At 32.9% G+C, this 22,229-nt stretch overlaps 1 protein-coding gene across 1 annotated transcript; it reads right to left on the bottom strand.

Annotated features, from left to right (window-relative positions):
• Window positions 1-2,561: 2,561 nt before the first annotated feature.
• Window positions 2,562-21,142, bottom strand: LOC140043415 (long-chain fatty acid transport protein 2-like). The gene is made up of 10 exons (XM_072087924.1): window positions 21,067-21,142; window positions 16,289-16,792; window positions 12,102-12,338; window positions 11,492-11,650; window positions 10,943-11,067; window positions 9,037-9,231; window positions 8,547-8,637; window positions 7,443-7,641; window positions 5,192-5,289; window positions 2,562-4,023 (listed from the first exon to the last, which is right to left on the bottom strand). Exons 2-10 carry the CDS (start codon window positions 16,764-16,766, stop codon window positions 3,716-3,718), a joined length of 1,890 nt encoding a protein of 629 aa, XP_071944025.1. The 5' UTR covers window positions 16,767-16,792; window positions 21,067-21,142; the 3' UTR covers window positions 2,562-3,715.
• Between the last annotated feature and the right edge of the window lie 1,087 nt (window positions 21,143-22,229).

The following is a 22,229-nucleotide window of genomic DNA, read 5'->3' as shown; positions in this document are numbered from 1 at the left end:
TAACAAGACAAACAGAAAAAGAAATGCTTACTTGAAGCGGTTGCACTACTTCTTGTGCGAGTGATAATTTTATTCTTTTATAATGTATGTAGGCCTACTGTATATGTATTGCAACATTTTACACAAAGTATAGTTTTGCAAAACATAAAATATACGGTACTGCAATCAATATTCGAAATAAATAGAAGGTTCTTGCAGTAAATCAGTTTAATCTGGTCCAGATTGCGATAGTTCTCTCTTACATAAGTTCTTACATAAGTCACAAAATAAACATGAATATTCATTAGTCATATCCATAAGGCGTGACGTCCACATCAGTGTGGTTCCGGTATTTGCCTTATTATGTGAATAAAAGTATACATTTTTAAATAAGATGATCAATATAATATGCCTCTGTTTGACTTTGATATATAAATGGCATCTCTTATAATCAATTTTTAGAAAATTGTTGCTGAAACAATGTTAATGAAGCACAACGTTTTGGGCTTGTCTGTCTATTTTTAATTTATAATTCGGTTAACTGTGACTCCCCTTTCGGCCCTGACGTTTGTTGAAACAATGCTATTGATCCCTAATTGCTTTACTCTTGTAAATCATATTATGATTTATATAATTCATATAAGTGTGGGGTGAGTTATAGACCTCTTTAGGCCATGAAATTATCGCTGAACAATGTTACTGAACCCTAAAATCTGATCTCTTGGTAAAATTCGTTAACAAATACATGCAAACAAAAAGGTTTTTTTTCATCTGATATTGTAGCATTGAGCTATCATCTTTAAGTAGAATGGGATTGAGTGCGTTGGTATTCCGTTCAATTACACTTTTACGACTAACAATAGACTTGCCAACGGTTGAAATTATTCTCTTCTTTGCTAGACCCCAGTGGTAATGCCAAGGCTTTTATTACCGGATTGTGAGTTCGTCCAAAGGACATGGTATACACCTTAACGTTTAGGGTCACATATAAGCATTTCCCCTCACCCTTGCCTGCCAATTACTTTGATGTATGCCGCCTGGTCTTACGTGATTGGTTGACAATTAGTAATGCCTTATCTTGTGATCTTGTTTCTTTCCATAAATAGAAAAAATGTATCGGCATCTTCAAAGCAAATTAATGTTACTGTGTAGAAAGTATAACTTTATATTGTTTTGAATAAGGTTGTTTCAACAGCATAGCCTTGTTACATACAGTACGTGTAATAGGACATGTCAAGCAATTATGTAATGCTTATTATCGACTTTCCACATTAATATAATAATTGGAAGACTTTTGGAAGTTGGTGTTCACTTAAAAGTTAAGTTTTCATTGTTTTCATGAACTATATGTGTTTGAAGTAGTACGGATACATGTAATGGTTAAATCTATTAAAGGTAGGCCTACCCTTTTCTACGTTTGTTCGTTATTTCAAATTACTGGAATTTTACTGGGAAGGTTTGAAAACTACTTACAACAATCTAGTATCTTCGTAAAAAATGGTATTATATGGGCGACCAATGTTTTTACTTTTTTTTACATAATTTTTGTTGAATGTTGTCTGCCATATTATGTACCGTACATTAAATGCATTTAAATGGTTACCAAACTGACAAGCACTCGCTTCTTTTGGTTAAATATTAAATATTAATATTAAATATTGTAAATGTAATTGTGAATAAATGTATAATGTATCTTGTAAAAAAATAATAAAAAAGTTTAAAAAAATAATTATATGAAACGTATGGAACACAAAATTTAAGAAAAAATTAGGAAGCCCACCAGCTGCATAAATGTGACCAATCCATGTGCGAATATGAGGTTCTGTGCAGTATAGGAAGATGATGATGGTGATATTGAATAATGTTGGAATCGAACCTATGCACACAAACACGTTATACTGTATCAATTGCTTCATATAGCTTTCAACAAAAGTGCCGTCAATTGTAGGGTCATTGGTATGTGATTAGCATAATGGTAGGAAATTAACATACAGGCTATGGAAACAAATAAGTAAACGTGCGGAGTCTGTACAGAAATAGTTGATTCAAGTTGAAGGCAGGTAGTGTAAGTACTGTCTGTACATTTTGTTTTACATTTAGATCGTTATAGACAATCAGATAGTAATTGATTGTATAGAATGTTTTAGATGTGTTATTTTTCAACATATTCCTGGAATGTTTACTCCTCCTCCTCCGATTTATCTTGCAATGGACCCCATTTGAAATAAATTGACTTGTCGATTTTATGAGTCGTCCTTGCATCCATTCACTTTGGTTTTATTCAATTTTACTATTCCAATTGTTGTATTTTTCCTTTGTATTTTAAATGTATTGTTGAATGGATGCTAAATGATTAAATAAATCAATAAATATGATTGTTATGCGATTACTGGAGGACGTGTCTTTACAATATTGATTGCCTAATATGTTGAGTACGTTCCATTCTTTAACTCTTCGGCGATATATCTTAAAAACTATAGAAACAGTGAACATATAAACTGCTAAGGAACATGCGCATGCTAAAAAAAATTGTAAAAACAGACGGTTGATGATAAATATTAATTTTAATAAAACACAGGCACGACATACGTTTGGTTTGGCTATACTGCACATTATTTTGTATGTTTGTCTCCAAAGTAAACAAAAAAAGTCATATATATTAAATAAATCGTTACAAACAGAACGAAATCTACGTCAAAACTACTGTAAAAACAGCGTTCACAATTCAGATTTCGATTAAATAATATTATTTAACTAAAATTATTTGCTTAAAAATGTTATGAATTACTTCACAATTCATAGTTATTTTCTAACTAAATATGTTGATACTAAGTAATATTATTATATGCGTTGTCCCAAAACAACGAAATTTCAAACACAATGAGAAAACTTAAGGGCCAAATTATAGTTTAATGTGCACAAATTCAAAATAAAGATACAAATTTATAGTCAATACAGTTTCTGATATTTTGCAGCATTTGTGCAAACAAATAAAGTAAGTAAATTTTAATTTCAGCATTATGGTTATTTTGCAGCAAATGATTAAACAAATTGGTAATAGGTAGGCCTACACGACATATCAGTCTCAGTTATATTTACCCGGGTAATTCTTGGTTCCCACTAGAACGAAACGCAATGACAAGCGACAGTTTGAATAATCCATCGTTTGTGATTGGTCAACTCGCTTACGTTGCGCCTACGTCCTTGCGTTGCGTTCTAGTGGGAACCACGCTTAACCTACCCACCAAAGTTAGCGATTTTTTGGACACCAACTTAAACCGGGTAAAACAGCCTGAACGAGCCCTTGTTGATATATATACATTTTTGCAGCGATGATCGACACGGTTTTTACAAATACTCTTTAACGTTAAGTCACACATATAACTATTTATATTTCAGTTGAAAAAAAAAACTGTCGAATCATTTAAACCCCAAGAGCACCGGTAACCTTATACTATGGACAATATATCTAACTGTGTACATTTTTATCTATTTAAATATACTGTATTTTTTGTTGTATACTACAATACTATAAACAAAACATAGTGTCCTGAATAGGTCTTGTTGACGTCATAATTCGGTTATAAGAAACTAAAACGTTGGACGGATTCAATATTTACTATGATCGTTTTGATAACGAAAATATAAAAATACCTTAAGTGATGTATCATATATACATAATGTACAAGTTCGTTACAGGTATGTTGTAAATATATATGAAAAACAACATAATTTCTCAGAGTCTAAGACCACCATTTGTAATTTTCAAGTAGAGAGACGGGTCCAGGCGTATGTACCTTTGTTGCAAATCATCCATAAAATAAAGAGGGTCTGAGATAAGTTCTGGGTCGAATCCTTCTTGGACCAACTGCGTTTTCTTTTGTTTGAAAGTGCACGTATGCTCCATTGACGTCATCAAACGAATAAAGCGTGGACATGCGTAGTTGGGAAGTGATTTTGTCACATGATGAAATAATCTTTCGGGATCGATGGCACACTGGGGCTTCATGATGATGGCTGCCATTCCAGCTTTACCGCAGCAACCTAAAATGAATTATTATTCATAAATACATTTCAACTATTTAAACTTACGAAAAATGAGTGCAATCAAGTAATTGGGGGCGTAATGAGTACGGTAATAATAAACTAGGATTGGCGGAGGGGTTTGTTGGTGGGGGGGGGGGGGTATTTTGTAGATTACCGAGCAAAAATATAGGACATTATGTTAAGTTCAACACTTAATTTCGTTCACAATGTACCTCGTCAATGACCTCGCCCACGGACCCCTAATTTCAATATCTTAGATAAGCCACTTATACTAGGTACTGATGAATTGAAACAATTTTAGATAGATATAAAACGCGCCTCAGGGTCATTTATAGTTCAGCAAATATGAATATATGTCGTGAGAGCTTGTTACAGAATAAATATTTGTGCAGTATAAATAAATTGTGGTGCGTGTATAGTGGGCTAGGAAAATGGTTGCCTATCGAGTGTATTTGAGGAGCCATTTGGGACCATCGAAAACACATGAAATCAGTGGGCGTTAGAAAATAAATATTTACATAAATAGCCTCTTATAAAAGTCAACCTACACACCATTAAATACATTTTATACAAAATAAGATAAATACGTAGGGGGGACGTTGAGAAGTCCCATGAGAAATAAATGTTTGGAATGTCTTAATATAATATTTACGTGTAGTTAAACAACCAATATTGACAAAACATCATGAGTCATATGCCAAATTCATTAACTTATTCCAGCTAGCTTTACCCATTTCTTTTAGGCCTATACATTATTTTGGTGGTTAAGCCTATTAGTTATATATTCAATTGGCGTAACGCTATGGTACAGAAATGATTGTATACATGACTAACACACATGTGATAGGGGTAAAACAGGGTATGAATGGGAATTAAAAATAAAAATACATTAGGCCTAAATAAGGTCATTATCATGTTTATGTCCCGATAGGCCAGCTAATGTTTACATAAATATAGTATGTCTATATTTAGATCTCTATATATAGAGAACCATATGTTGCATAATCATTATATATCTACTCAGGGAATCAAACCTGGCAAAAAACCCAACAAAAATCTTTGGAAGATCGTTATGTATAAAATGTGCGTTTATTCTGATGTGCGCTTGTAGTATATCAGGAATGATATCCGGAGTATCGGGTGAAGAAGTATATCATTTACGTACCTGTAACATGTACGCCGTAAACATTTGTTTCTAAGATACCATCATATTCGTTGATTATTTGCGACACTTCAGTTGTCGCAACATTCTCTCCTTTCCATCTGTAAATAAAATATAATTCCAAATTAAACATGCATACTAATTGATACATGATGACGTGTGAAATGTAGAGCATTTTCACAAATGATAATCAATTGTTTATGATTATCGATTGGTTATCATTATTATAGATTATCTATATATATTTTTATCGATTGCTTATGATTATCCAATGTTTATGATTATCGATTATGTTTAGTTAACGGTTGTTTATGATAATCAATTGCTTATTATTATCGATTGTTTCTTATGATTTTAGATTGTTTAAGATTATCGATCGATTGTTTACTAATTATTGATTGTTTAAATTAATTATCAAATTTGTATAATCATCGGTTATTTTTGGTGAACGATTGTTTTATGATAATCGATTGATTATTAATATCGATTGTTTAGAATAAATCTTTGCAGCAATCTATGCTCTCGATATCAATATTACATCACCGAACTTCTACAAACTTGTTGAATATTACTCTAAAATATTGAAAAAAATAGTTTATAGAGTAAATACTGTGATTTTATCTAGTAGAATAATCCCTTAAGAGCTCAAGGTTAAGCTTTCAGTTTATCCTCGTTATTACCTACTTATTATTCCATTTTCAGGGAAATTATTCCTAAATATTATATACGTCATGTAATTGTTATCTGTTTTATTTACCGTGTTGTTTTAAGGACCATATCAATGCATTCCGTAATTAAGAGTATTTTAATCTAATTATTAATTCGATTAGGATTATCATAATCTACGATGTAGATCTTCATTTTTAAATTACTGTATATTAGAATACGTCATAACTTTGGGATGTGCGATTATCTTTTGAGCCTCGTAAAAGTAGTTTAATCTAATTATTAATTCGAAGGGGATTTTTAATCTATAAAAAAGTTCTTGATTTTTGTAATTTTACAAATTTTAAAAAACGTCATAGAATTTTCAAATTTAAAATAATCGTTTGAATCACTGTATCAATAATTCTGGATTAGATCGTTAACATCTGCAACTATGTATTCAATCGATATTTGTTGATTTTCTGATTTCATAATCTTAAGCCTAAGAGACATTAAAATTTTGTCTAGATTGTTACTCTATTAACCAGAGTTACTCTTCCTTGATTAAGAGGACACTTTTTCGTATAATGAACAAGACGAATAATAAAAGATCAATCTCCTTTCAAAGGACACCTACTGTAGAAGGGGAGACTCTCTTCTTAACGAACAAAAGGATATTTTAACAATATACGGCTAACTCCGATTTAGGAACACCTCTATTGAAGGTTCACTTTGTTGGGTCCGGAAGGCGTCTTCTTAATAAGGGTTCTATCGTATTTCTTTTATACAATGAATACAAATCAGCTGGGTTTTTTTTAAATCAAGGTCATACTGGTTACAGTCCACTCCAAATGAACTTCTCTAAATTTACCACAACTAATTGGAACCATCTAATTTCCGATGTCTTTTCATCTAAGTGTATATTGATACCAATGGGAAACGATAATACTAACAAAAATCGTTTAAGCCCCTTGATACTTCAACTTGATAACATTTGACAAAATTGACTTGCGACAGACCTACTGCAAGCTAACATTATTATTAATTTAATTGTTGTGGCTTCATTCCAAGAAACTGTTCGTGGAAGGGTAAAATAAATTATTAGGTTATTCAGTAATATATAGACTAACAAAGGTTATTATTCCCGTTCTACTTTTTATTCGTGGGCGAGTTTATGGAGAAGATTACTCGTAAAAAATCTCTCAAAAAACTACTCAATAAAATTGACTTTATTGTAATTATTATTTTTTACTAAAAAGTTGAACAAATTGTTTGTTGGTTATTTATGTTTATTATGGTTGATTATTTAGTTGCTTATCGTGTTGGCTAGTTTGATTGTGTGTGTTTCGGTGTTTTGAACTGATTGACTGAGTTTATTTATTAACCAGAGTCACACACACACATAAAAAAGAAATATTTCTTACAAAAAAACCGCTCGACTTTTGACGTATTTTAATTCTTGTTCTTTCTTCATTAAATTACTAAAAACATTTATTGAAATTTTGTTTTAATAATTTAAGAAATAATGATTGAGACGTGAGATATTTTACTATTGGACGCCAATAAATTCCCATTTGGCGTTCCATATTATATAGTGTATATATCTTACCTGAATGTGTCTCCCAGTCTATCTTTAAAGTATAGAAAGTGATCTCTGTCTCTTATGAAAAGGTCTCCGGTATTATAGTAAATATCATTTTCTCGAAGAACGTTCCTTATCAATTTATTTTCTGTTAATTCTTTATTTCCAACATAGCCTTCGACTGGAAACATTTTGTTGACGGGACAGACAAGCAGACCGACTTCATCTACAATAATTAAAAAAAAACTTTTTTATAATTGATTATTATGTAAAAAATAATCCGGGTTTAATTACTTCAGTTGAAAATCAACTTGTTCAATTAGATCAATCAACCTTAATTGAGATATTTCCTTAAAACAATTAGTATTTTCCTTGAGTGGTGTGGTAGAACTTTTAAATGTTAAGGGTGTTTTCTCTGGTGCGAATGATGAACGCGACCATTGGTCCATGGAGAGCAGGCTATATAATTAAGATGTGATTAATTAAAATCCTGCATAATTGTTATGTTCTCATGATAACTGCGCAACTGTCTTATTATTGTTGTTATTCCGTTTCATATTATTAGATTCGTTTTATATATAATTCAGAACATTATTGCTAGATGTTGTTGTAATTGAGTCAACAAACGAGTCGGGATTGCTGTTTATAATAACGTATGGTTGTGGGAGAGTGGATGGGACCAACTCTAGGGACCATGACAAAGTTGAGACTTTTAACGATTACTCACATCTTGTATTTAAAACAAATGAATCCCAATAGACAAGATAGGAACAAATTTTACTTTGTATGGCCGATAATTAGTTGACTTTTACTCAAAGATACTGTGAGAGAAGAGTGAAAAAGGCAAAGTCTATAGACTTGAAACAAAATACAGATGTACGTATGTTTAGACTAGCAGATGTTTTTTTATGAAGTTATACTATCGTATACGTGTAAAAACACAAGTGATGAATTATTTGAACTGTCGCTTGTCATTGGTCAACACACTTGCGTTGCCTTTACGTCATTGCGTTGCATCTCTAGTGGGAACCAAGCTTTAGTCTCAATTGCTTTTTTTGTGTATAAAGGTTTATACAAAAATAAAATAAGTTATGTCTAAAAATAAGTAAGTTTAAGGATAGGCCTACGTACCAGGAGCGACCCGGATACAACGGCCCTTTTCGTCTCTGACTGGTTGTGCTGTTTCATAATCATATCTTATCAGTTCAATTGGACAAAATGTCTAAAAAAACGAAATAGTGATATAAATATTATACTTTTACTGCTTAAACTTTTAAATTATAACTCTGTGCCTAATTTAATTTTTATTTAAATTTATTATGAATAATATTGATATATAGCAATATAAACACGAACATCCAAATCAAGTTTTCTAAAACTTTTAAATGTCTATATGCATGAATGTGTGGCATCATCGTACTTAAACCACGGACTTATGATTAGGCTAAATAATTTGTTACGTAACCTATTTGCATAAAGGATACTGTATATTGGGTGGAAGTGGGGGTGAAAATGGGATTTTAGGGGGGGGGGGTGAAATTGGGATTTTGGGGGGTGGGGGAAGTTGCCTCAAACGCTTTTCAAAGAAGGGGGACACGATGGTTTAAGTTTTTAACCTTACCCTCAATAACGGTGGCCAGCAGCCAACGGAGCCTTGTTTGTTTACAATATTCATGATGCCAAAGTTGCTTTCCGTAGCACCATACGTCTCTACGATTTGATCAATTGCATAACGTTCTTTCACTTCTTGCCAAATGTCTGCCCCCAATCCATTTCCGACAGCTAAACGCACTTTGTTAATGCAATCTGTAGTTTCCTGAAAAAGCGAAATAATAAGAATAAACATTACAAATTATGTTTTATTTTTATTTTCGGGGTACTTTGTATAATTATTTTATGATCCCATCCTAAACTTTATTAAAGTTCAAAATACCTTTACAGCCTTCACCACCTATAAAACATTCTTATTGAGTTGCCAAAAAAAAACCCCTCAAACAAAACAAACGGAGAGATGTATAAATAGAACAGTTAGTAACTGAAAACCGCAAGGGCTTGCCTAGCTAATTTTAGTCGTCACCCATCATCACCTCCTACACGATTGTATTATAAACTTTAAGTAGGCCTACATTACTTCGTTAATTCCTTAACGCTTCATTCTATATTTGGACTTTCGTAAACTTTGTTTGAGTAGGCCTACACATTAAATTGATAATTCCTTCACATCTTTCTATATTTAGACATTCAATCAAATTCGTTCTTCTTTGTAGCAAGGGCGCTATTAAAAGCAAATCGGATAATCAATCAATTATTTCATTTAGGTCAAACATTACAAAAAATACATAAACGATTCAATTGGGAAATAGTATTATCAGTAACCCGCAAGTTGAGTATACCTAACCACAACAATATACAATGTATTGTTATAAAAAAATTCTTAATTCATTGGAGCCTATGACTACTAAATCATGATTTTAAATAATGTTATTATAGGCTTGAGTCTGGTATATAACTTATGAAATATTTTTGGATTATAGGCCTATGAGAAATTAGAAATTTAGTCCCAGGACCACATGTACCAGCAATATAAATTGTTTAATTTAAAAGGCCTAGGTCCATCTATTGATTGATATTTTTTTTGTATAGGCCTAAATATATAGTTTCGTTCAAAATCATTTTTTGATATTATAATTTGTAGGCCTATATTTAAATTACCATGTGTGTGTGTGTTTCCAAACACAGCATTAAGGTCTGCGCCTCAGAGCAGTAAATACAAACATACTTGTATCATGTAAAGCTAATTAATGAATAGGAAAGAACTAAATTTAATAATATATCAGGGAAATGTAAAATGTAAATAAATAGGTCGTTGTGGTGGAAGAATGCCAATAAAATTAGATAAAATATTTTTGTATTTGTCTATTTTAATTGAATCAAATTGGGCAAGTCAGAACTGTGCCAACAAAACCCCCTCTGGGGGGCCGTACACTAGGGGTTTGCGATTGTTTACGATTGTAATTAGGCTAGTTGATGTAAACAAAATCGTTTTATAAGGTATTAAATGTGAAATGTCCAGTTTAATGTTTGTTCCTTTACAAATAAATTAGGTGAAAAACATTTTAAGCTAACTACTGATATTTATGAATAGGCCTAATACTATTATGTTGGTAGGCAAATTATTCGTCATCATAATGCAAACCATTGATAATTATTTCACAGAACGAAACATACAGGGCCTACGGTTACAATCTGAAGCTATGTCTACACTATCAAACTATATGTGACAAAAAAAGTGATGTGTCCATATGGACATGATGATGCAATATCACTACCATATTTAGGCATATCACTACCATATTTAGGCACATCACACTTTTTTTTGTCAAACTAGTTTGATAGTGTAAACAGAGTTATATATTATACGGTACTGTATTGTAAGAAAAAAAAAATGGCGAGGATACTGGATTTTAACCCAGGGCAATCGGATTGACAGACGAGCACCATAACCACCTAACCATAATTATGTTTACCTTTGGTCTTGCTAGGAGATACCGGAACAGTTCGCCGACGTAAAGCACGACCGATACGTTGTGTTTCCGGCAATCATCCCAGAATGTGGACGCTGAAAACTTGGACCTTAGAACAATCGTTGCGCCTGAAATACACAATGAAATTATTACATTTTATTAAGTAAAATACAGTTATTGACAAATAAAGTTAGTTCTATAAAATTAATGATTTTCCAATTTTTAACAATAACAAATTTACGAATGAAACAATTCTAAGAATAAATGAATGCTAATTGTTTTTGCGAAAATTCATTTACGCCCTCAACGCTTGATATTTTTCTTCGTTTACTGAAAAATATTTTTTCCACAGTGATAAAGATATACCACCTATCAAGACAGTGGCGCTTTGTTGAACATGCTGCTGCATATACTGTAAAGTTAGACCTACGCATAACTGGCGGAAAATAAGCGTTGTAACTTTTGACCAATCATAGGACGTTTTACAAGACTACGTCACGCGTATTAGTTACTGCCATAACAATACCATAGAAACAAAACTCCAATACTTACCTTTGTTGATTGCGTTACTAAGACCGAAAAACAGAGCAGATATATGATAAAGGGGAAGCGTTATGTACATGACGTCATCGGCAGTAAAGTTGAAAAAGTTTAGAAGACTGCCACCCGCTAGGAGTTTATAATGTGACAACTTGCTGGCTTTTGGTAATCCTATATCCCAAGAGAAATAGACAAGAATATAACAATTGTGTGATTATGGCATAACTTATGTCATTTTGAATGCTTCTTTGTGACAGGATGCCTCGAAGGCATATCCAATTGAGCCGAAAAGTGTGAAATCAAAGTTAATATAATAAAATGTATAAATTCGTTGACTTATTTATTCAACTTACTTTTAAAGAAAGTTGACGACTTTTGGCAGTTCAAACACATTATTGTCAACTTTTAAAAATGGTAAAAGTATTGATGCCCGGAATGGTAATGTGTTACTACTTTAAACGGTTATTGAATTAATATCTGTTTTATTTCTTTTCAAAACAATTTTTGAAATAATTGCAGTAGAGCAGTACAATCTTATAGGGGAGGCGGAAAAAGTTGATACAAAATTGAATACGGGTAAAATCGCGTGATTTAGTTAATGTCCAAACATTTAAATATTCACCTGTAGTCCCAGAAGTATAGATGTACACGACAGGGTCTCTAAAATTGAGACCCTTCCGCACATCACGTGGCAGGTCCAAGTCGCTAATGTCCCCCACAAGCGGATTCGCCTGCATGATATGCTTGTTTGTCGGAGGAGGCCAAGTGTTGTTGTTGTCGGATTCCTGTAACCAGACGGAAGTTCCACTCTGTATCAGAACCGGTAGAATCTGTTTGGTTAACTCCTGAAGTTGATCGCCTAAGAGGACAAAATTGCTCTTATAAGTACGCTATTGACAATTTAATTTACTGAAACAAATCGTGAATACCGCAAGTGGATACGATATATAATCTTATTTAAGGTGATCTTGATTTCAGTTCAGAGTATAGATTATGCTCACTTAAGCTCATGCCACTAATATGTTGCCTTTGCAGAACCGACAGGTCTTTAGCGGCACGATGTGGATAAAACACTGAGATTTAAACAAGTTTCTAAGATTGTAACTTTTTTTAAGCTTAGTAAAATACTAATAGTTTCTGGCTCTAGCTTTTGCAATGTTCATGCATACAGTGGTGTGTGGTGCATACGCTACAAATATTCTTATATCTTTTTTTTTTTTGACATTTCAAACTAGCACTATTAGGCATAATTGGAATAATAATAAGAACGGATAACTCTTTCGTCTATTCTCGTGGGAGAATAATAAGAATGATATTTTTTGCTTTTTCAGAATATTTTATAACTTTAACTTGAAAAACATTTGACGATCTTCATTGCTATTTAAATATGTAACTAATCAATCCTATTTTGCTTATTAGAAATTGGGAAAATGAAACGTTAAAGATAAATTGGAAAAAGTAATAGTTTAAAATAGTATTTTAATTTAATTACAATTTCCCTTTTCTTGATAGGCCTATACCAATTATCCAGTCAATTGATGTGCTTAGTTAACCTTAGGCCTATATAGTAGCAATTAATATGTTTCACACAATAATGCTGTAGAAAACGGCGCATTGTACTTATGTCTCCGTTAAACCTTTAACATAACTAAAGTTCTTAGAAAGAGATCAAAATGCCACGTTATAAAAGTTCAGTATTACAATACAAACGGAAATATGCGCATTCTTCGAAACCTACAATTAATTTAATGGCTTTTCTTGTTGGAAATGATATTTAAAACATAACTTCCTGGCATGCACACTCATCATAATTCTAGGCTAGGCTGCTTGTTTGAAAGAATGATAAATGTTAATTATTCGAAATAATCAAGTCAAGTCATGAAACAACAATGCGTTTTTGCATTATAACCTTTAACCTAAATAGGATAGATAATAGGTTAATTGTCAATAAATCTATGTCTATCAACACAGTAACTTATAAGTTATATAGACTAATCAATAATTAGGCTATATATCCGAATTGATTATAATCAGTAACTTATTTGGCTAGATATCAATTATCAATCAATCTAGACCTATATCAATATCAATACGGTAAACTTATATCAATAATATAATTTTTAGACTATGATATCAATAGATCAATCAAAATAATAATTTCTATAGATCATTTACCAATAATGATCTAGGCCTATATTATTAGATCAATATAAATAACGTATACGGTACCTAATAGGCCTATATCAATAGATCAATAACAATAATGATCTAGGCCTATATTAGATCAATATCAAATAGGCCTAGATCCTCAATAGATCAATATAATAGATGTTTTATCGAGTTAAACGTTCAATTTGCACTGAACAAGCAATGGATGAACTTTACCTGACACCTAGATGGTATCTAAAGGAGTATTTCTATTACGACCACAGAAGCATCCGTGTTTACATCGGAACATTGTCATCACCCCCGTTGGTCAGATAAATTTTGATTAATTGGCTTTCGTGAAGGTCCAGTGACCATGTTTCAAGGACGGTCAGATATTGACCTTGATCATGAACATGAACTACAGTATGACCCACTCGTGACTCGGTTTACTTTTCAATATGATTATCCTTCGCTAAAGAATGTTTGCTGAGATAACGTTTGCTATGGTCATTATTATACGACTTAATCATTTATCTAAATCATTATAATCAGTATCATGATCATTATCAGTATCACCACTTTTCGCATATTAGATTTTATGATCGTCATTTTCAGTGGCGTTATCACATTCATCATCGTCATCATCATCCTGATGTCATCGTCATTACCATACATCATCATCTTTATCATTGTTTTCAGAATCATCACCGTCATCGTCATTATCATTCTTTATCACTTCCGTCATTGTCATCAATCACCATTTAGGCCTATACCAACTGTAGTGCTGTAAACATTATTATTATTATATATTATGTCATCATAATACAATCATCATCTTCTGTAACATCATCTCATAATAACTGTCATAAAACTTTCATAACAAAACATTAATAGTTTTAAAAACTGCCACAATAATTCAGCAGTTTATTTTTTAAAAAACGCTACTTACTTAACGATCTAGAATTATGTAATTTAAACAAATACCAAATACACTTTTTAAACTCTCATTTTCCAGATAAAACCCGGAAATAATTCGAGTTTAAACGCGATAATAATAATTAGTTATACAACACAGGCCTATATAATCATTACATTTAATCCGTATTCAATACCATACTTCCATTTCTCTTGATTCCACTAGGCAATACCTAAGCTTGGTAACTGCATAAGTAGAGTCTTAAAATACAAGGGATATGACAATATAATGACGATATAAGGCGAAATAACTGCTAAGACTCTTCAATTTAAGATTTTAGATAAGCGCACTTATGGGTGGTATGGTATTCTAAATTTTACATCTCAAATAATCACTTTCGTAAAGTTTCACAGTAGTATTAGCTTATGACAACAACTTATACTGTAGTTTTATCCTTCCTTTTTGTATAATAACTATCAAAATTATTATGTTTTATTTACAGGATTTTAAAATTTTTTTTCTTTATACAGTACCGATAGTACCACTTCTTTTTATAGATGAAACCATTTTTCATTTTGTGCCGTTGGTGTATAGTCCTGTCAAGGATGTACGAAGGACGATGCATGATATTAAGATACTTAATTGAAAATAGATAGGCCTATATTATGAGATGTATATCTGGACATGGCCCTAGTTTCCAACCTTAAATCATAGCATTCAGATTGGAAGATGCCAAAACCGAAGCATATCCGTTGTTAAATCATGTCAATATGTGATACGTTAATGTTAAAAAGGCATGTTTTGACAAACAAGATTTATATTATTCGTGTATTGCTAGATTTCTAATTCCGGGTGTCCGCATATTAATTGTTTCCAGGAGTAAACTAGGCCTCCTTCACGTACCACCCTTTCCCACATCCACCTTCCACCCCAGCCACAAGTTGGATTTCTCACATCCTTGTTGCGAACCAGGCCAATCAAGCTTCCCACATCCTCGTTCAACCCCCAGCCAGAAGTTCAATTCCAACCACCGAACTACGTGCCGTACACAGCCTTGTAACAATTTCAATATAGGAAATAGCGCGTAAAGAGCGTTCAAATATGATATATAATCAATTAATGATAATTACTATTAAGTGGCATTGATTGATTGATGTTTGGTCTCAATTTCGCTTTGGACTGCCTTCAATTTTGTTAGCGGATGTGTGTAGGTGATCGAACCATACGGAAAAAAAGAAGTACAAACGAATGAACCTCAAAATATGTGATAAATGCAAGTTAATTCTTTCTATATTTTGACAGTTCAATAAAGGTTGAAGGCTATTCAATTCAATTTCAATTCAATTCAATTTCTATTAAAACGTACAGTATTATTATAGCATAAACGAATCTTCTCGGTCGATGTAGGCCCCCTTCTTATCTTTCTCACACAACTGCTTTTGTATTCAATTCCTGCGCTGGCACAGAGTAACTTATGAGTTACAAGATACATATGAGAGCGTATATGAATGTGTCCTGTAATGTATTAATACTGTATTAGATTCTGTAACATCATCAGAACTGAGATGAGGTCCGAGTGGAGAAAATCACAATATGCCTATTTCTGTCATAGTGAATCTCACTAATCATACTCTTAAACATGCACACTCAAACGGTATACGGTGACGGCGTTTACGTAACAGAAGTAGTTTACATGTACGTAAATTGGAATTTTCTAAGATAGAAAAATTATAATATCAGCTTACCTTTACCAACTATCAGTGCTTTCGCTTGCCCTACTCGAAAACAATGCAGTAACGATTTGGCTTTTAAGTTATAGTTCAAAAGAGCACACCGGACACTAAGTTTGGCAAAACCCAGTAGGTTCCAAATAAATGCAGGTTCATTCATAAATAACAGTGCTACGACATCCCCCACTCTGAAGCCCATCTGCTGTGCCACCCTAGCAACTCTGTTCGCCGCTTTGTTGACATCTGCGTACGTATAGTTTTGACTTTGGTATACCAGAAAAACTTTATCGGGAGTATTTCGCGCGTGTTCTTCAAAAACATCAACTATCGTTCGTGGAATCTTCTGGGCAGCAAACTGTTTAAGTCGACGTGTTGTCTTCACTTTATCGGCGATGAATGTGATGTCAGTCCAGAGTCTAGGGTAAGCTAACTGTAGTGCTACCACCGACATGATAGCAAATACAATCGCTAACTCTATTATCACCTCTATCATAGTAGTTTAATATCACGAAACAATTTCTGAAATGACAAAAAAATGTTTCAGTTAGATAATACACTGAGTTTTACTTATCGTAAATAACTTTGGTATTTACTCCAATTATTTTTGTTCGGCTTATTACATTTTGAGATGGGAGGGAGAAGGGGGTGGTATGGACTGGATGGAAATTCGATGACTTGACACGCCTGTGATTTTCTTTTTAGACTAGAGGTTATCGAGGGGGCTGCATCAGCCTCAGATAAAATGTCAATTCGACTTATAGACCTATGTTTGTTATTTCCAGTACATCATTAACTTGTCAGTCGAATTACATAAACTCTTCGTCAGGAAACTGTCTTATAGAATAAATTAAATTGAAGTTGCCCTTATAATAATTTTGTATAGTCATATATAGTTACAGGCAGCTGAAAATAATTCGTTATGAAATCTCGTATCAAACGACATGAATTTCGTCTCTTTTCGTTTTTGGCAAGCTAACATATAACCTGCGACGGATGCTGGGAAAGTTTGATGTACTTTTTCTGCTGATCTCTAGGGTTGAAGTTAAGAGCAAAAGAGAATTATTTACCCACCAAGAAACATGGGATACCGGCGCGGTTAGGCCCGGGGTGACGATTTCTATTAGCTTTCAGCCGTAGGAGAAAGGACTAGTGCGCACCGCGAGTAATAGAACACTGAGATGAAGGTGGTGATGGTTCGGAGCCTTCAACCCCAAACCACAAGCCCTATTGGAGCGGGTTGTATGCGAGTTGAGTTGCGCACCTCGCGAACCCAGCGCACTGAGAGTCAAATGAAACCGTGTGCCACGACTGAAGAAACATGTTGACCGATCAAATTATTTTTAGATGTTTAATTTACTTTTCAAATTACGTTCAAGTTCATCCGCGATAACATTATGATTATTTTAAGTACAAGGTTAAGAAAATATATCGAGTTAATGAAACATTCAGTAAGGAAACGTAATTTAGTATGCGAGCAAATAGAGGCCTACTTATTTAATAATAGTAATATTTAATATAAAAAATTAAGAATTTTATATAGTTTAAATTCATTTACACAATCAAGACTGTCACTATAGGAACGAATTGTAAAAACGTTACCGATTGTATAACTGAACCTTACGTAAACTTACCCGCAAGGAATAACTTGTTGCATTTTGTCTTTTATGTTTTTTCACTTTATTTGAACATTTAAAATAGGGGCTTTTAAAAAATCATACACGAGAAATGAATATAGATGTATTATATTATCAAGACATAAAAGTATAAAACCATAATAACCACAAACTCTTGTGTGCCTATATTTCTTCGTTGTATACAGAAATCCTTAAAAACACCAAAATATACATATTTTTTCAATCAATTGAAACAATGTAAACGATTTACACGACACATGTATGGTAACGGTACAGAACAAAGTATACACTCAAATATATTTAGGCCATGTTAGTCAAATCAATGTCTAAAATACATTTTTGCAGCTTTTTATCATTCTGTCAAGAAGCAGACATTATTTTGTAGAAGTGACATTTATGACAAATCAATAACTCATATGAATATATTTCAGGAAATAAAATAAATTGCTGAAAAAACTTGGACTCAATTCATTGCCAGAATTCTTGGCCAACCACGAGCTATTAGTTTGATGTGAAGTAAAGGTTGTTATATGTTGTATATTGTCCTTTGGCTAACTTTCAGATCACACTTTCCCGTCCACCGTATTCTCCCTCTAAGTTCTAACTATACAGGATGTTAGGGTGGATATTTGAGGGTTATTTAATATAAAAAGAATGTTGCAGAAAATGTGAATTGGCCAAACTTCGTGACAGTATTTAAATGTGTATTTTAACAACGAATAACGAACACTTAATAGGCTGGTATGAATTTTAGACTAAAATGTTGTTATACTTTAAAAAAAATTAACTAAAACCGGCCTACATACCAAAAAGTCTGACATAAAACGTAGTATTTATAATTATTATTATCATGATTTGTTTGTTCGTTCTTTATATAGACCACTTTCGTGATACTTAGTTTTTACTGATTTGTATATTTAATAAGTTATTAATCATATTTTGTATTATTTATTTTTTGACGATTCTGTATGACTTAGCTTATAAAATATTTTCAGAAAAAAGGTTAATAATCTTTCACATTCTCACAGACCTAATTTCATTTATTTCATACCGATACTTTTGTTTTCGTCGCTAAAGTTACCTTGAATTCGTTGCATATTTTGACCCAAACTACTCGTTAAATTGGAAACCAGCATAAGATATATGTACAGAATTACTTTGAATTAATTTCTCACCGTTCGATAACCTAATTTTTCTAATTTTTTATAATAAAATGTAATCTAGTTATATAAATATAGGCCTATAGGTTGCAATAAAGTCTACGACTGCAGGAGGGAATCGCAGTTATATTTGCTTTTGTTACTCAGTTTGTCATTCACTGTTGTAGAATGTATATGTTTTGTTGTAATCAATGTGAGTTCCCATAGTTATAATGCTGAATAATGTAACGAAAAAGGTGAACAAACTTAGAACAAAAATATTATGTGTATACCAGTTACCTCCTTAACGTTCCTCTTTATTTCATTATAATTACAGTAAGACCCTACCTTCCCCTCCTAGAATAGAATGCCATTCACACCTTCCTGAGGGTGAATGCATTTTCCCCGAATGCAGGTGAGATGTATTATTGTAGTTATCAATTATTAACATTTTTAATTTTGATAATAGTAGTAAGCATTATTCTTACGAATTACGATTGTGCCGAACACTATACATTCGATCGTATCGTATTCCGAATACACAAGCGTTAAAATGTCGAAATGTTGCGATGAAATATGATTATTATGTTTCAGTCCAACAGGTAGATGAGGAAATACGTTTAATGATGGATGTAGTATAATTTTATAGGGATAGAGACGTTGAAAAACCTGGATAGCCTCGTGGGAGTTCTTAGTATCCCGTATCACTTTGAAAATCCTGGATAATGGTTGTGTGAGTTCTGTTATGTTATTATATTGATTAAAATTAATTATGAAATCGTGGTTCTTAGAAAGCCTAGGCATCATCATCATCACACATATCGTTATTATCATTATCAAAACTATCCTTATCATTATTTTCACCATATTTATCAATATTGTCATCATCATTGTCACTACCAGCATAATCGTCATTATCATTGCCATTTTCATCACTAGGATGTCATTTATCCTTATCAGTATCGTCATCGTAATTGTCTTCACCAATAAGGTTTATCGCAAATAGCTTCTACAATGCATGATGGGAAGGGCTTGGGAGCAAACGTCACGACGCGTACGTACAAACAACAAATCACGTACGTACGCGTTGTGACGTTTGCTCCCAAACCCTTCCCATCATGCATTGTAGAAGCTATTTGCGATAAACCTTATATATTCAATGTATTCTGTTGCGGTGTTAATTAAATTCCGCATAATTTATTGTACTGTAAATGTACGATAAGTATTAGTGATGTAGGAGGAGGGTAAAAGTAACAATTCAAATTATGTAAAGCATTCAGCTAACTTTCACCTATTGCGCACCCACCATGATAGAGCACTTACCATAGAGAACCCTCCAAAGATGATAGAGGTGCACCTACCAAAGATGATAGAGGTGCACCTACCAAAGATGATAGAGGTGCACCTACCAAAGATGATAGAACACTCTATAATAATAGAGTATGGTACCCTCTCCGTGGAAGATAGAGAACCAGCATATGATAGAGCACTCACCATAGCACTGGTCAACGTTTTATCACCCGCATGATACTATTCACACCCCCCCCCCCCCCCCCATTAATAAAGACTTTGTACATGCATTTTACATCTGTAATAGAAAGCTTTTTTTCATCAAGAAGTTGCAGTTACACCGAATTATTTTCTGACTTTATAATTCATGGTTCGTTATTTAATTCCAGTTCTTGCTAATTCGTTGGTTTGGTAACAATAACATTAATATGTTCAAATATAAGCCTACCATATTGTATTTTTTAATATTTGGTAGTTGAAATAGGTAATTACTTAACTTTGCTTTTTATGTAAATGTAATTGTATTATAACAGAGCAAACTATCCGCTTGCCCAACAGAAAACGTCAGTAATAAATGTAGTATGAAATTAAATTAAATAAAAATAAAATTGACATTATTATATTGATAAAATGATGCGATAAATATTCAAAGTACTAACTGCATCATAAAAAATTATTATATTTTATTACTTGATTTTAATATTAAAAAATTAAAATTGCAATTACTTACCAATAAAGTGTGTTTTATGGTATTTAAAAAATCCAGAGGTATGAGTTAGGCTATCACGTTTTAAATGAAAGCGGGCCTGTTATTGGTATACTTGGCAAAATCAGCTGACAACAACCGGACAGTTATAGAGGGCTGAATGGTTCCCGTTGTCTACTACTGTCTCGTTTTATAGTGGCAATAGATTTCTCGTTGTGTAATCGAAATTGCTTCCAAGGTCAAGGGCATGTTACTGTAATGATTGATATGCCTAGGACCCGCCCATCTCTCACACTTTGTCATACAGTAGAAACAGATGGACAATGTTAACTTTTTCCCCTTCTGGGACTGTTCCAAAAAATACATTAAGTATATACAAACAAGCCTCCCCGGTTCTTTTACAGAATAGTTCCCGACGAAAATGGAAATAGTTTATTATAGACGTCTCTATCAATCAATCTGAAATAATGGTTTAAGTAACGTGGACTTATCCTTTCTCATCCCGTCTCTTTTAAAAATGAAAGTACAGCATTGCGACCAGAAACATGTTAAAATATAATAGGGTGGTCGATATAAAATTCTCCCGTCACCAATGGTGTGTGACGCGCTTGAAGTTGTATGTGTGACGTACATTACACCCCCACCCATTTTTTACCAACCGAATTTTTTAGTGAAACTAAAAAAAATAAATAAATAAAAATCCAAACATAAAATGTATTTAGGGGAGATGTGCATGGTATGTTTTAAGTTTGATAAAGCTCTGCAATATCCATCTTCATGTGACAAAAAATGTAATGTGCCTATACCTATGCGCATAATTATAACTATCATATTTGGGCACATAACAATTTTTTGTCAAATTAGTTTGACATAGTGTTACGCAAATTTAATGCACGTCGACGTTACGACGACGGAATGCTTACAAAAACGATACAATACTGCCGCGTTGAAACGACAGCGTCATCATTTATATCGTAGTAAGCGACACTTCTGATATGAAACGCCAAAGTACCACTCAGTAGTTTGTATTCTATGCGTTCCATACTGTTGTTGTTTGTGCAACATTTCAAAGGTGAATGACATATTTTGTTACCACAAAATATGAAATAATATCGGAGTTTCACCTCATTTGACGTAAAGGAAGTTGTACACAAATTTATTACTGTTCTCATCCGGAAAATGAAAAT

The sequence above is a fragment of the Antedon mediterranea genome, chromosome 3, assembly GCF_964355755.1.
Source record: "Antedon mediterranea chromosome 3, ecAntMedi1.1, whole genome shotgun sequence".
Lineage (NCBI taxonomy): Eukaryota > Metazoa > Echinodermata > Crinoidea > Comatulida > Antedonidae > Antedon > Antedon mediterranea.
This window is presented reverse-complemented; position numbering and strand designations above follow the sequence as displayed.